The following is a 15,553-nucleotide window of genomic DNA, read 5'->3' as shown; positions in this document are numbered from 1 at the left end:
TTAATGAAAAACGTAATGAAAAGGGCACGTATTTGTTACGCAGCAAGAGGTGGACATTTGGCTGATGTCATTTTCCATATGTAATTGCCACGACTGATAAATATACCAGTAACACAAAAATATTTAGTACTTATTATTTATTCTTTAAATTATTTGGATTTAAAGTTGTATACCTCGACATTGACGTTATTATAAAAAACGGATATAGTTCAGTTACATAAGAGATTCAAATTGCATATTATAGATGATAAATCATTGACTTATAATTGTAAGTCAATGTGATAAATGTAATAATTACTACACATGGAAATTTGAAAATAATTTGAAAATAATTTGCGTAATATCTCGGCAATCCAATGACATCACGAACGAGCTAATTAATGCATTTACTGAGCTGTGCCTCTACCATGAGATTACAGTGGCAGTTATTGCTAGAGACCGCGTAAAATGTACTCATACAAAATGTTGTTTCTTCCAGTGACCGCTTGGGGCGCTGTATAATTTGCCGTACAAAACTGTGAAGTAATTTACGCGGTTGCTAGTGACAACTGTCACAGTAAACTCGTGGTAGAGGCACTGAAGTATCTACGACTATATAATAATAGTGATAGTACGTTGTGAAGGTATTTCTCAGCTCACTGTCATGACTGAAAGCGAAGGCCACACTTCAGCAACTGTTTTTATTGGCAGGCTAGACACATGATATTATAATATCAATGGATGTCTTCGATTGGTATATAGTAAAAGCCGAATATTAAACATTGAACATTGTCTATTGAATTTGAGTTATAGAAGCCGTGGTAGCCTAATGGTTTGACCTACTGCCTCTTAAGCAGAGGGGTCAAATTTACCATGAGCTTTTCGATGAAGGAAAACATCGTGGTGGAACCTGCACGTTGAAGAAGGTTCACAATCCTCGGAAAAACGTGGGAAGTCCCCAACCCGCATTGGACCAGCGTGGCGGACTACGGCCTAAAAACCCTCGTCTGAAAGGAGACCCGTGCCCAGCAGTGAGACGTATAAATGGGTTGATGATGATGATTAAATTTGAGTAGCAGTAAAGCTCCTTTGAAAAAGTTCGTCCAGTGAAGTACTGTCACTATCTGCCACCAATAACTGACAATTACCTAGTGTGTTCCTGTTTTGAAGGGTAAGCGTGCTGGTGAAATCACGGCGACACGGGACTTGGCTCTTTCCAATTTCAAAGCTTTGAGTGACACTGCACATGTTATGGACAGGCGTATTGATTACCACATGGTTACCACCAGGCGTATGATTTGCTCGTTCTGTCATTCGATATCATAAAAAAAATCATTATCATAAAGGTTTTAAATAAAATTTTGAAAATGTTAGGTACCTAATGACGTCATTACACATTCAAAATAGTAGAAACAGCGCCTAATTATTACGGTGTCAGCTAGGAAAGGCGATAGAGCGTAACTGAATAATAAATTTCATAATAGGAAACCAATAATTGTTTGACTCTATGAACTCTATGAACACGAATAACGAATTTTTTTCGGTTAAATATCATTAATAAAACTGAATTTAATGTTGTACCTGCATTGGAATTGCATTTAATTCTGATTTTTATATTTATAATTCGTCATTTATTTCGTTATGTTTTTTAAACCTAGCTCATAAAAGCAAGAGCGCGCCTTCTATGGTCCGTCTCCTATCAACACTCGACTAGGTGCACTTTCGATCGACGATTTTTAGCACGAATTAAAAGGACGATCCGCTTTTAAAATTTCAAAATAACCGAATATGAGAGCGTTCTTCAATAAAACGGGAAATTAAAAAAAAGTTACCGCGGAGCACTTACCCGTTGCCGAGCCAGTGTTGAGTAGAGGTGTGCCAGGGACCTGTTGACTTTTGGATGTCGATAACAGCTGAGAGCTCGCAGTGGATTTGTCTTGTTCTGTGCTGAATGGACTAGGAGAGGATGGCAATGACATAGGAGATGACAATCGCAATGGTGACGTCGGAGTGGAAAGATTGGAAGGCAACGATAATTTAGATTCTGACGTAACGAACGGTTTATCAGGAATATCGGCTTGCTCTGTTGGTTCAAGGACGGTCGGGAGGGATATTTTGAGTGCACCATTTTTGGTCGACGCCGATTCTGCGGTTTGTGGCTGGTCCATTTTAGTCTGGAAAGAAAAATATAAATGTTAGGAATGTCTTTACAATTTTCTAATGCACCCATATGCACCTTAAATAATTGAAAACAGATACGCATACAAAATATTACAAACTTTTTGGGTTAGTTAATTATTGTGTGTGGGAATTCGGAAACAAGACAATGAGCCGTCAACCAATCCATTGCGACGAATGCTTAGACTATGGAAACATGACAAATCGATTGTCTGTGTGACAATGACAATATCCATACCCTGATAATTTTGTTTACTATTTATTTATGTACATATTTATTTTGTAGAATTTATTTTAAGTTCGATTTTCTCTTACAATGTCTATATGAAACGATACAATTTATTTCGAAATCAACGTAATATTAAAGGGAATTTTATTTGTTAATATTGTCGTTCGATACATTTTATCGGTACACTTATTTTATAAAAAGAAGTCAATTTCCAAGATACATATGTATATCGTAACCCATGAATTCGATTACGAGTAACCGATGAAAAAAAATTTGTGATGTATTCTAATACGTTAAGATCGTGTTTCTATTAGTACAATATGTTATGAAGGTTTCACAACAATTGGGAGTCTTTGCCAAAACGAATCGCGACCAACGCTTTTCAGAAACATAAAACGTCTATACTGTCTTACTGAACGAACTCCATTAGCTGCACCCACCGAGCAAATGGTGTTTTATGTAGAGATGTAAACTTTTACGAAGCTATGTTATGAGTTGAAGCGACGCAAGCCACAAACGGGAAGTGGTTATCACAAAAGTATCACCCGTGACGAAGCGAACTAACTACTCGAGAGTGAGCAGTCACGAAATATATCTACAAGCGAGACAGAAATCATGACGTATTACCAGTCTACACAGTTTATTCGCTCAACGCTCATTGAGTCGAGTTAGTATATCAACTTGCGCACTATCCGAGGGAGTGCCGTTCAGTTCCTTTTTAAATATAATCAAATAAAAGCAATTTTTTGCTTCTTTGCTTGCTTATGTCAGTTGTTTCGAAGTTTTACACAATATTTTCTATCGATCGTGTCCACACGCTGTGTACTAACTAAGAATAGAGAATCGAGTCAAAGTTTGTAAACATGAGTACTATAGAAAGAACAGAAAAGCCAATCCCGCTAAGGCTCAAAGTGATGCACTATGTACGACTTGCGATATCTATAGTGGCAAGATTCTTCTTCGGCTTATACTATGGAAAAGAAGGACAGAAGATTCCGCCTATAGTTGATGATATCCTGAAACAACCGGCTGTCGACGTAGCGAGAAAGATCAGGAATAAGGAGGTGTGTATGAATCATATTGTTAAAACCAATAAGAAAGTTTTAACACTATTAGTAAGTAATAACAGCCGGTATCAACGGCATCGCCGGCAAGTAATTATTATGACTCAGATTTTATGATTGTCCGTGGTTAGTCAGCAAACATTTCACTTTCAAACCACTATAGTGTAGGACATACTTAACATGAAGGTCTGCTATACACCTTGTTAATAACGAGGGCTGAACTTCCTTATTCAGGCTGGTTTCCCCAAACGAATAATTTATTTCCCTACCTAGAACATTACTCATAGGTCACTAATTTACCTGAAAGTCGTTATAACAGCGTAACTACAAAACACGTATAGTAAGACAATTTATAAGCTACATCACAGACTACAATCATTCCAGAGTGCCTAAACACAAAAGATTAGAATAATAATTGTCTGATTGTCGAGGTGAAATATTTGTGCATGCCCGTAAACAGTAAATCTATAGGTATACTAGATAAAGTAGATGTGTCTGTAGTTAATTTCTTATACGAACGGTTATCACAATCTATTATTTTATAATTTACGTGTCCTTGATTGGCTAAGTAATCACTAGGTTCGTGGAATTATATTTACAACAGTCACAATGAACTTAATACTACGTACGTGTTCTTCACGATTTCATAAACAAAAACAATTAAAAAAGGTGATTTTTTAGCAAACCCTGTATTGAGGGCCGGATTTAAAGTGACAATCCTAGGCCTTAGATTTTTTTGAAAAATACTTTTATTTATTGGCGTTTACTGACATTGTCCCATGAGATGGTGCACCTCTAGGCTGGGGCCTAATGAATCTGTGGCAAATCCGGCCCTGCTTGCATTATAATGTGAAAATAGTGTAATTTTATTACATTGCTTGTTCTGCATCATAAAAACCACTTTATTTCAATCTCATAAAAGTATTTTGTAGTATTATACGTTACATGTATAACGTTTATGAGGTAAAATTTTAAACTTAGATAAACTCATGAAAGTTGTTATTTACCATATTATGCCCTATACAAGGGAAACGGTCAAAAGTTGTAGGACCTTTCAACGAAGAGTGACCTGCATGCTGATTTTGATTCAAATCGGAATTGATCCCATCGGGTAGCCCATCCGAGTTTCGAAATCAGATGAGCTTTCGAGCGAGAAGATGAACCTGATTCCCACTATATCTTTCTAATTTGTGAGTTAAATCAACTATTGTTCTGATTTAAAATGTCAAAAGTTTCCGATCGGCCGGCTGTAATTCGCAATTATGCGCTTCGACTCGGAAAAGACGCAGTTTCCGATCGGGAGAGGCAATCAAAATCAAGCTGCTCACGGCTGTATGAACAATAGTAAATTGGTAAATTCCTACCTGTTAGTTGTAAAAAAGGCTTAATCCCGTTAGTAATACTTATCACAAGAAACAACTTTATGAAATAAAAATCGCGAGTCATATTTTTTATCCTCTGTACATAACATTAGTGGTTAAACAAGAATTTGTTCGAAGAACCTTTGGAAGAACGAACATTTTTAAACGTAAACATTATATTCTTGCAGAAGCTTTTGTTCTCGTGGGTGCGATCAACACATGAAATACGGTTGAATCTTTTTATTACAATCTCGTAGTCTATCTTATTTCTGTCTAAAAAAATGTGTCTTTTACAATATCCGATAGAGAACACATGCTGAGACTTCGTCCTTTTCATTACTCATAGCCATTGACTTACAAATAAATGGACGACGGGTCTAATACAAAAGCCACGAAAAAAATGTCCCAAGTCAACCTATTTAAACGTAATGACATGTAAAGGAATATGAAAAAGCTAAATTGTAATGTCATCGCAGTACTGTCTGATTTTTCTTGCTTCGCTGTCAGTCGAATAAACGAAGACTAAAGCGTGAATGACGCTCTGTATACGAATTTAACGCACTATAAGTTCGGACACTTTTTAGCGCGGACCCGACGTCCATATAATTGTAAGTCAATGCTCATAGCTTATAATTTGTTAGTACGTAATATCGTGTGATGTTCTATGTATATGTGTGGGTGTGTTTGATGAATAAAGTCTAATTTAATTTAATCTTGTCTGTAATGTCTCATTTCTGCGGTCTTTTTACCTACAATTGTCAAGCAGTATGAACAATCTGTCGCTTTATATATTATATCTACATAAATTATTTAATAACTGACCACATCAATCGACTTTTACTTCTAATAACAGTAATTAATTTTAGAGTTAAGAATAACAGAATCTTTTTCAGAGAGAAAAAAGACGTTTTTCTGCCTTCTTTAAAACAGATGTTTTAAAATTTATTGCGGTTCTTGACCTGTATGTTTCTTTGTTTAAATTTAGTTTTAGCTTGTGGATTTCACTCGTTTTTTCCAGATTTCTTTTTAACAGCAACCTTTAATAATTCGTCGTTCAATAATCCATCATCTTATATGATTGATAAAATTAAAACGTTTCGTGGCACTAATGCATAGTTTTCCAAAGTGGGGCCCTACCGCCCCAGTGGGCGCTGAAGAGTCCTAGAGGGCGGTAGGGGCCTCGGAAGCAAGAATGTATGAAAGAAGGAAGGATATATATACATATATATATTGATTTATCTTCCTTGTGCGTTTTCAATTATTTTTTGTGGGTGCCGAAATTTTTTATCTGGCCTGTGCCGGGAGCCAAGCTTTGGTGCATAGGACCAGTGGAATAAATTTTATTTTCCTGTTAGTATGTAAAGGCATGAAAGTTGGTTTTTGGCTCAGGAATTGTGATTGCGTCGACTTCTGGCATAAATAAATTAGTTTTAGTAATTAAATATTACATCACCCATATGACTCAACGTTTTAATACATTGTTTTCAGTGAAACTAAACTGATCGATCTGTAAATGTTATGAAAAAGTTTCGCAGTCGAACGGAAATATTATTTTTATATTTGAACATGGTCATTGTTAATAATTGCTGTGGACTGAATGTTTCTTTTAATATTCAAGATCTTAAACATAAAGTATAGTATAACATAAATTATATGGAAAGTAATTAAGATCTCATTAAAACAATGCCATAAAAAAAAGGTCAAGTTTAATAGACGTCAATCTGAATTCTCACTTTCCTGAAAATGTAGACAATAAACTCCGTGATGTATCCAATTTGAGCAACACTAATTTTTCTTTAATTTACTACAAAAATTTGAATTGTAATAGATACAAATGATTACATTCATAGATTTATCTATTTAATTCCTCACTCTAAATTTGTAAACTGCAGAAATAACATTACAATTTCGTCTGCTTAAAACCACATAAGTGACATTCCACAAATACACAAAAAAATCTCCAAATTATGTACCTGTTGTAAAATTACCATGTTTCTGCAAATAAAACTACTTATTGAGTTTATAGTTTTCTTGTTGTTGAGTTTCACTAGCAGAAGAACGAAAAGAAAGACTTTGTAGAAAATGTCACTTATATGGTTTTACCTTTAAATAGACGATTTTTTTTAAACAGAAAGCACCCACTCTCTGCTTTACTCTACACTTTGGACCGTTTTTATTTGAGTGGCATAGTGTTGAATTTAATCTGAGTTGAAAATAAATTGAGCGTGTGATTGTACATATTCGTGGAAGAAATCGAGCAGCAGTGGAATTTCCATAGACTCATTACACCCATAATGCATAAGTGAAAAAGTAAAAAATTTCCACCATCGTAGCAAGTACAGATTCATGACAAATATCTCCCCACCAGTAAATAGACATAACGATAGTATGTACTAAAAACGATGTTTTCAAATACAAAACTTAATATTCCTTTCAGATCACGAGCGTGGAAGTTTTAGAAGCGTGTATAAGACGGATCAAAGATGTGAACTCCGTTCTCAACTGCTTCGTAGAAGACAGGTTTGAACTCGCAATGAAAGAAGCAAAGGAGGCTGACGAACTTGTAAGAAGCGGCATTAAAAGCACCGAAATATTGGAGCAAGAAAAACCTTTCCTCGGCGTTCCTTTTACCACAAAAGATTGCATTGCTGTAAAAGGTAAGTAATGTCAAACCTCGACCGGCATTACAAATATGATCTTTATACAAGTGTGGTTTAAGTACTATTTACATTAAGTGATGATAATATACTGAAAACCATAAAAAATAAAGTATCTTTAGTTCAATCTATTGACTAATAAGCAGTGATCGGAATTAATCTAATTAATGGACATACCCATTTCGTCACCTATGCGTATAAAATTTCTATTTTTTACTGTTATTCTAAACAGTCTAATATAGGTTATCTATTATTTATCTTTTAAATGGCTAAAGTATTTAAATACTATAACACAACTGTAACAATATTATTTTTTGAGGCAATAATTTGTAGGAAATAATAATTTCTCGCCAATGTACACAAATTTCAATAAATAATACGCATATCTAAGGACGCGATAAATACGTATATCATTTCCGAAAAGTCCCGGGATTTGTAGAAGGGAATGTTCTCGTTATTCATTAGTTCAGCTAAATCAGTTCCCTCAATTCCGATTACTGCTTATGATGTGACAGAGAAACTTACGAAATAATCTCTTGGAGAAAGAAATAATTGAAGCCTGTAATTTGTTATTATTGGTGATACAAAAATCGAATACAACACAAAGAAAAATTCCTTCGATCCGACTGGAGTCATTGGCTTAATCTATGGCTCAGTTAGTAAGAGCGGTAACCACATTTAGGCAACAGGCGCTAGATCGCGTCCAATCGAATAGAAGGAGTTTTTCTTAGTGTTTTTTTCGATCTTTGTATCAATAACAAACTACAGGCCTACCGTTTAACTGAGTCGGTTCTTGAGGTAGCTATGCGGTGCAGTAGTGACAGTTTACGTGACAGTTATATCGCGCTGCACACTATATAATAATATATGGATAATTTTTTGACTATGTTCAATTGCAAATTGTTTGAAAAAAGAGCCTACGAAATTAGTCAATTGTTTGAAATGATAATACAAAAAAAACTGTTTCATTGATAATTTAAATTGAGTATTCAACACAAGACATTTGGTACTTTTTTTCAGTCAATTTGTTATTGAATATCGTTAGAAAAATCTTGTTGAAATTATGAATGACTCACACATAGACAACCACAAATTACACCCAAACTCACGAGAGAAATAATTGTAGGCCATACAACTATTTCTCCCGGCCCGGGAATTGAACTTGGGACCTCTGCGTGGCAGTCCGGCATGGTAACTGTTCGGCCACGGAGGCAGTTGGCAATGAAGCCATTTCTTAAAACTTTCCTCAGGTCTCCATCACACAGCTGGAGTAGTGCTACGTAAGGACTATATAGCTAAAGAAGACGCTGAAAGCATCAGGCTTTTGAGAGAAAAGGGAGCAATTATTATCGGCTTAACTAATGTACCTGAATTGTGCATGTGGTAAGTGATAGGCATAAAATGAACCTATTATAAAGTGGTTCACTTTCAACTGACGTGGTATTGATGTAAATCGTCAGAGAGGTAATTATGTTGAAGGAGCTAATTGAAGTACATTGTTGTCAATAGAGACGTGCAGTAAAATTTATGGAATATATAATTTTACGATACACCTCGACATTTGTTTTACGAAATTCGAACAACTTTAAAATTGGACTCGTTGACGTTCACTGTCACACGTAAATACGAAAAAAGCAGTTCAACAACTAAATCACTACGATATCGGAACGGTTTGATTATGTGAATCACCCCCTGCACAACTTCTACCTCCGGCAAACTCGCGTCAAAGCTCAATGCAAAACAAAGCAGTTTCGAATTGACGATATATTAAATAAACATTTTCGTTTTATTAAAACTTTTTAATCAGCTACCCCTTGCAATACTAGTTATAAATCTAAAAACTTCTAGATGCGACTCGCATTTGATTACATTTTCGATAATGAATTGAGATTTGACTCACTATTGTAATCTGTCATAACGTGTCGGTACTGTAGTTTCAAAATAAAGCTGATGGCTGTTTTCAGGTGGGAAACCCATAACCACATTCACGGTAGAACTAATAACCCTTATAACACCACAAGAATCGTTGGTGGATCGTCAGGAGGAGAGGGTTGCATGCAGGCTGCTGCTGGCAGCATATTTGGAATTGGTATGTATATTAAAATCTCATATGTTATGAGAGAAAATAACACCACGACGAAAACGGCTTTTATAAGCTAAGCGATTTTTTTTCTTTTCGAAACTTTAAACAGACAATTCATGTCCAAACGGGTTAAACTGTGATCACGAGTAATATTGATTCAATGAAACATCGGAAATGATAAATATTTTTTCCTTTACGTGGGTGAAGTTTTAAACATGACTAGGTAACAGTGAGGAAATTATTCATGGTTATTAGATGCAGAGTTATAAACCATGTAGTTTAAATAACAGAGAGAATATTTTTATTCAGTATCGTATTGAATGGTCGTCAGTAAAAGGTAAGAGAACGTGAATAATAACTCTGTGAATTATTGTTGAAAGTACAAAGACTACCTGAATCGTGTCATCGTTTATATAATATTTCATTTCTTTTGTTAATATCTATCGATCCTTTTTGAAGTAATTTTTAATATTTGCTACAGACAATACCCTTAATTTTAATTTAATTTACTCCAATAGCTTATCAGACAAATTGAATGTGGTCGACCTTAAATAATACTGAAAATTAAAGCGAATATTCTATATTTTAATATTTGACGACCTCGGTGGACGGTTTACACTGTCGGCGCTAGACGCGAAGGTCCCAGGTTCGATTCCCGGTAGGGCCAATTTGGGAAATAAACATTTTTAAATAGATTCTGGTCTGGGTGTTCTAGGAAAGGCCCATAATTCCGATGCTGTGGTACTCATAGCATAGGGAATTCCCTAGTTTGAGAGCAGACAATTGGGTGTTGTTATCTGGCACACTATTATTATTACATTTATTTGGTGTATTATACTGAATGGCAGAATCAATTATTTACAAGCTGCTAGCTAGCTGAACACTGTCCTGTATTGTTAATAAAATAATAAATGTTGAAAATGTTTCAGGTTCCGATATAGGTGGTTCAATTCGAATGCCTGCTTTCTTCAATGGAATATTTGGTCACAAGCCATCTCGATGTGTGGTGTCCAACGCTGGACAATATCCGATCCCGGATACGGAGCTACTTAATTCATTCTTAGGTAATACGTATTTGCTTTACGGTAGAATTTATCTATTACAGACTCTAGAAAAGTCTATGCCATCTAATAGATTAACTATATCCATAGTAAAATAAAAGTATGGTAACTCTGTACAAACGAACAGCGCGGCTTGTATGTGTGCACGCGACGTGTACGGACGCACACATTCGCCTAATAATGAAAGGCGCGTTGGAATGACCAGAGTTATACAATGGGAGTGCATCGCGAGATTATACGAAAGTGTGATTCTGAGCGTGTCGAACAACGAAATCCCGAATATCTCGGAGAGGGTGAAACACGTGTCGGGTATACTTTTTGGTGTTATTTTTTGGCTAATGCTGACTAATACCATATCTGTCGTGACCATGGGACCTGTCGGTTTATTCTGAACTAACCAATTACAAAGATTTTTGTTCCATGATATGGCACATACTTAAGTTGTACATTAGGAATGAAGACGATAACGTCTTGACCGTTAGACGCTCTTTATACATGATAACAAATATCTTTTAAATTTTTATTGAATTGATATTCAATTTATTTTTTGTGAAATTACTCTACTAGTTGGTTATAATTATTAATACAAAGATCGAACACTCAGAAAAAATTCCTTCGATCCGGCCGGATTCGAACCGACGTCTTCTAGCATACCGTGACAGACGCTATACCAACTAAGCCACGGAACGAACCAGCGGACCTCACGCAATTTAAACAAAAAAGAATTGAATATCAATTTAATAAAAATACAGTGAATAGCGACATCTCTCGCCAGGGCCGGTAGCTGTAAAAGTATCTAACTGGGTGATAAAATTTTCATAGATTTCTCATAGATGGCGCTACGACTAAAAAGTCGTCGAAAAAACCAAATACAAAGGTCGTGTCTTTAACAAGCACATAAAAAAATTCGTGTTAAAATTATAATAAATATCTTGTTTTAGGTTTGGGTCCAATGACTAGACACGCCGTAGATCTGAAACCGCTTCTCAAGATTTTGTCCGGCGAAAACAGCTCCAAATTAAACTTAGACGAGCCTGTGGACGTCACAAAATTGAAAGTTTACTACCAATTCAGCAACAACGCGCCCCTTTTAGACCCTGTTGACCCTGACATTGTAGCGGCGATGAAGTACGTAGTCGGATATTTAAACGTCAAGTTTCAAATTAAGGCTCAAGAGAAAAAGATCGCAAAATTACAAAAGTCCACAGCGATTTGGATGTCAACAATGAAAAACAAAAAGAAGTTTGGAGAATACATCATGGAAAATAGTACCGTAGCAAGTATAACCCTTGAAATTTTTAAAAACATCTTCGGATTGTCTGGTAACACGCTGATTGGGCTGGTGACTGCTTTACTCGATTACACCGGAAGTGAATTTGGCAGTGATAAGTATAACCATTTCTTAAAAGCGCGTGACGATTTAGAGAAATATTTCAAAGACATGCTTGGCGATGATGGCGTGTTCCTGTACCCCACACACCCGACGCCAGCACCGTATCACAATGAGCCATTATTGAAGGCGATGAATTTCACTTACACTGCGATTATCAATTGTTTGGGCTTACCGGCTACTACTATACCATTAGGATTGGGAAGAGAAGGTCTACCAATTGGAATACAGGTGATAGCAAATCATAACAATGACAGACTCTGTCTAGCTGTTGCTGAGGAACTAGATAAAGTATGTGGTGGGTGGGTGGAGCCCCATAAGTCTTAAGTACAAAGATTGTACAGGGTAGAGTCTGACTACAGTAACAGGGTAACTGAGTTTACATAAAAGTACCCTACCTACCATTTACACAAAAGGTCATTGAAACACATTATTAAACTGCCTTATTAAGTGATTAAAAAATATATTCTAAAGCTAATTTTTCATTGATGTAACAGTTGCAAGGATAACAAATTGTATTTATTGTTATATTTTTTTAAATAAAGCCTTGATTGTGTACACTACTTAAATAATTTAAAATCTGGATAGGAGTTTAGAAATTTAGTGAAGGCCAATTTGTGTTGAATAAAAAACTTTAATGATTATTATGTACTATTAACAAAAGATATTAAAAAACAACATACGTGGCAAGTTTGCCAAATCCAATATGTAATTTTTTGTAATGACCTTTTACTTGTATATAATTATTATAAATGGTTTTTGTTTTATTTCCATGAAATCAATCAGTATAAAATAATAAAATAATTAACCGAGTCTGTAAGTAAAACAAATCTACTATTTAAGTTGCCTGTATGTTCTTCCTACATAATGGATTTGGCAAGCACACCAACTTTTAAAGAACAACACCATGATTCGAGAGAGCATGTATAATTGTGAGTATTTCCCTCCTCTTAGCTGAAGGATTGATTTTGACTTGCATATCGCAAGTGGCTACTTGTCCATATTTGTGGGCATATTCCGCCATTCTCTCAGTATTAAAGATGACATGCACCCCACAGTCATAACCATTGTTCTGTTGTGTGCATTCTTTGTTTACAAAATTAGTTGAAGCTGTAACAAAAAATAATAAAAATTTCAATTAAACTATATAAATAATCAGGAGTTATTTGTAACCAGAAAGGCCAGTAAGCTGCTTACAAAAATTCAGACAATATAGCCATTAAATTTCCAAACCTGTGAAAATATACTAAATTTAAACTGACTGAGGCCTGATAAGAGTAGTCGAAGAAAGTAAAATGGAACTCAGTTGGCATGACAACAGACAAATTATGTATGATTATTTACTAATGAGGTTTGAGGAAATTGATGGTAATGTCCTCATCTGCTCTAGCCACTTACCAACATTTCTAGTAAAAATCAGTAATTATTATGAAACTTACAGAATGCTGGAAGTAAGACGCAATCTAGCTCTTGTGACCTACATATTTCGCTTGGTGCGTGGAATCTTGTAAAATCCATTCATACTATCCATGATAGGCTTTTCGGTGCCTAGGACCAACCTGGTGCAGCCTCACAGAAGAGGGCTGTTTGCAATACCTTCTACATGTTCTAGGGTAAGTAATCTGGCTCCTTTGCCCCATGCGTTTAAGTACTTCAATCAGATGCTTCTCTTTGACTCCTCTTTGAATGTCTTTGCATGCTCAGAAGCCCATTTAACGGTTTCCGCAGGATGATATCTCGAGTCATTGATCAGAGACAGTAGCATCATATAAGTATTGTGCATCCCGAATAATTAATACTATGTCAATGTTTTAAAATTTGATTGTTAATAATGTACTTGCGACATGTCCAATTCCATGATTTGTGTAATTTTTATTCAATTTATTTTATGCAATATATCAAATTCAATGATTTGTAAAATTTTCATTCAATTTATTTTGTATCAATTCTTTTTTTTAATATGATTACATTATTATTTCAATCTATGATATTAGCTTAAGAATTACTATTGTGTTTAGATATTAATCTGTAAGCAATACGTAATATAATAAATAAATAAAGAAACTTACCTCCTCTGACAAAGTAAGACATCAAATGGCTTGCAAATTCCCACGCCACATTATGGTTACTTCCAGATGACGAGTCAACATGGAAAAAGCAACTTTCAGGTTTAGAATAAACCAAAAGGCTCCAATGTGAGCCTCCCGCTCTGTCTGGAGAATCATTGTCATTCAATGCAAAAAATACAAATTGCTTTGTCTGTATACCCAATGGTTCTAAGAATGTTTTTATTTCTTCAGTATCGACCATTTTGATGCACTGCGTTACTTCTGGCGAGACAAACAGTATCTCTTCTGCACTACTGAATAGGTTTTTTTCTAAATATTCAAAGTAAAAGGATATTATGTTGTCGTTCAGCCAGTACGGACCATCCAAAAGTTGAAGATCTGAATTATGTAAAAGCACCTCGTGGAAGCTCAACACAACTGATGCTTTGGCCATTACTGTTAGGCAGCAGTAACACTCGGTTCTCAAATATTTGATGCCGTTATCATCTGATAATTGAAAAAATAAAAGAAATCAAATTCATACTCGTAAGACGCAGTCTAAAAATAATATTCAAACAAAAAAATTTATAGCCCGTTTGGAGTACGTAACCGCGCCGTTTCCTTTATAAATAGAACCTATAATTTGTCCAAAGCTTAAGTATGGGATAAGTCTTTCAAAACTTACCAGTTTCTTAAGAAATGTTGAAACTGATCCAACAATTTCAGCTCACTTGCCTATGTGTGAGAGCGAATGTACTTATTTTCAAACCACTAATTTTCTAACAAAAATATACTTTAATTATTCCAAGTTTAACTTATAAAAATGGGTAACAGTGTGTAGATTTTATAGATGAAATTAATCCTAGATTATTACGTACAAATTAGCAAATAAATAGCGAGGAATTTCGATCATCCATCGCAAAAACACTATCTTATACGTCAAATTCAATTTTTCAAACGTCAAATTCGCGACTGTCAGACTGGTGATTTTTTTTTTGTATTTTGGCTTTGCATTTCGTAAAAGAACTGGCTGTGAACCGTGAGGAGTAGAAAAGGCTACACCGACAAGAGTCTAGCTCTTAAATAAGATGATGTTTCGTTGACTAAACACAAATAACAGACTACTTAGTGAACTACGTTATATTAAACTGGACCGCACACTAAGTTAATAAAACGAGCCGAATGAGAGCTTCAAAGTAGTAATGCGTTTTTTTAATAAGGTGATCATTCATCATGTTTCAGCCAGCCATATTGTTTTTAACTTTAGAAAATGTGGCCGCTTATGGATGACCAAAACTACTAATATTATTTCATAACACAAATTAGCAAATTAGTATACTTATTTGATATGCTACTTCATAATAGAAGGTTTCATTGTTGATATATTTATTTGTGTTTATATCATTGACTTATAATTATATAGACGTCGGGTCAGCGCTAAAAAGTTACCCAACTTGTCATTATTCGAAATCGTTTTCGAGATATTTATTATATTTATTGAAA

At 35.1% G+C, this 15,553-nt stretch overlaps 3 protein-coding genes across 3 annotated transcripts in view; 1 reads left to right on the top strand and 2 right to left on the bottom strand.

Annotated features, from left to right (window-relative positions):
- The window catches only part of LOC113231184 (cytochrome b5 reductase 4), a 159,072-nt gene extending 156,932 nt beyond the window's left edge, over nucleotides 1-2,140 (bottom strand). The window contains exon 1 of the mRNA XM_026465370.1: nucleotides 1,826-2,140. Coding sequence (XP_026321155.1) covers nucleotides 1,826-1,958 — 133 coding nt within the window. The 5' untranslated portion in view covers nucleotides 1,959-2,140. The remainder of the gene's footprint in view (nucleotides 1-1,825) is intronic.
- A 464-nt stretch (nucleotides 2,141-2,604) lies between these two features.
- On the top strand, nucleotides 2,605-12,471 carry LOC113231299 (fatty-acid amide hydrolase 2-A). The gene is made up of 6 exons (XM_026465560.1): nucleotides 2,605-3,450; nucleotides 7,249-7,468; nucleotides 8,719-8,851; nucleotides 9,433-9,557; nucleotides 10,481-10,615; nucleotides 11,554-12,471. Exons 1-6 carry the CDS (start codon nucleotides 3,250-3,252, stop codon nucleotides 12,327-12,329), a joined length of 1,590 nt encoding a protein of 529 aa, XP_026321345.1. The 5' UTR covers nucleotides 2,605-3,249; the 3' UTR covers nucleotides 12,330-12,471.
- Nucleotides 12,472-12,700: 229 nt separating this feature from the next.
- On the bottom strand, nucleotides 12,701-15,203 carry LOC113231300 (sentrin-specific protease 8). The gene is made up of 3 exons (XM_026465562.1): nucleotides 14,736-15,203; nucleotides 14,072-14,557; nucleotides 12,701-13,112 (listed from the first exon to the last, which is right to left on the bottom strand). Exons 2-3 carry the CDS (start codon nucleotides 14,502-14,504, stop codon nucleotides 12,895-12,897), a joined length of 651 nt encoding a protein of 216 aa, XP_026321347.1. The 5' UTR covers nucleotides 14,505-14,557; nucleotides 14,736-15,203; the 3' UTR covers nucleotides 12,701-12,894.
- Nucleotides 15,204-15,553: the final 350 nt, after the last annotated feature.

The sequence above is a fragment of the Hyposmocoma kahamanoa genome, unplaced genomic scaffold (assembly GCF_003589595.1).
Source record: "Hyposmocoma kahamanoa isolate Upper Pololo Valley unplaced genomic scaffold, ASM358959v1 65, whole genome shotgun sequence".
In the NCBI taxonomy this organism is placed as follows: Eukaryota; Metazoa; Arthropoda; class Insecta; order Lepidoptera; family Cosmopterigidae; genus Hyposmocoma; species Hyposmocoma kahamanoa.
This window is presented reverse-complemented; position numbering and strand designations above follow the sequence as displayed.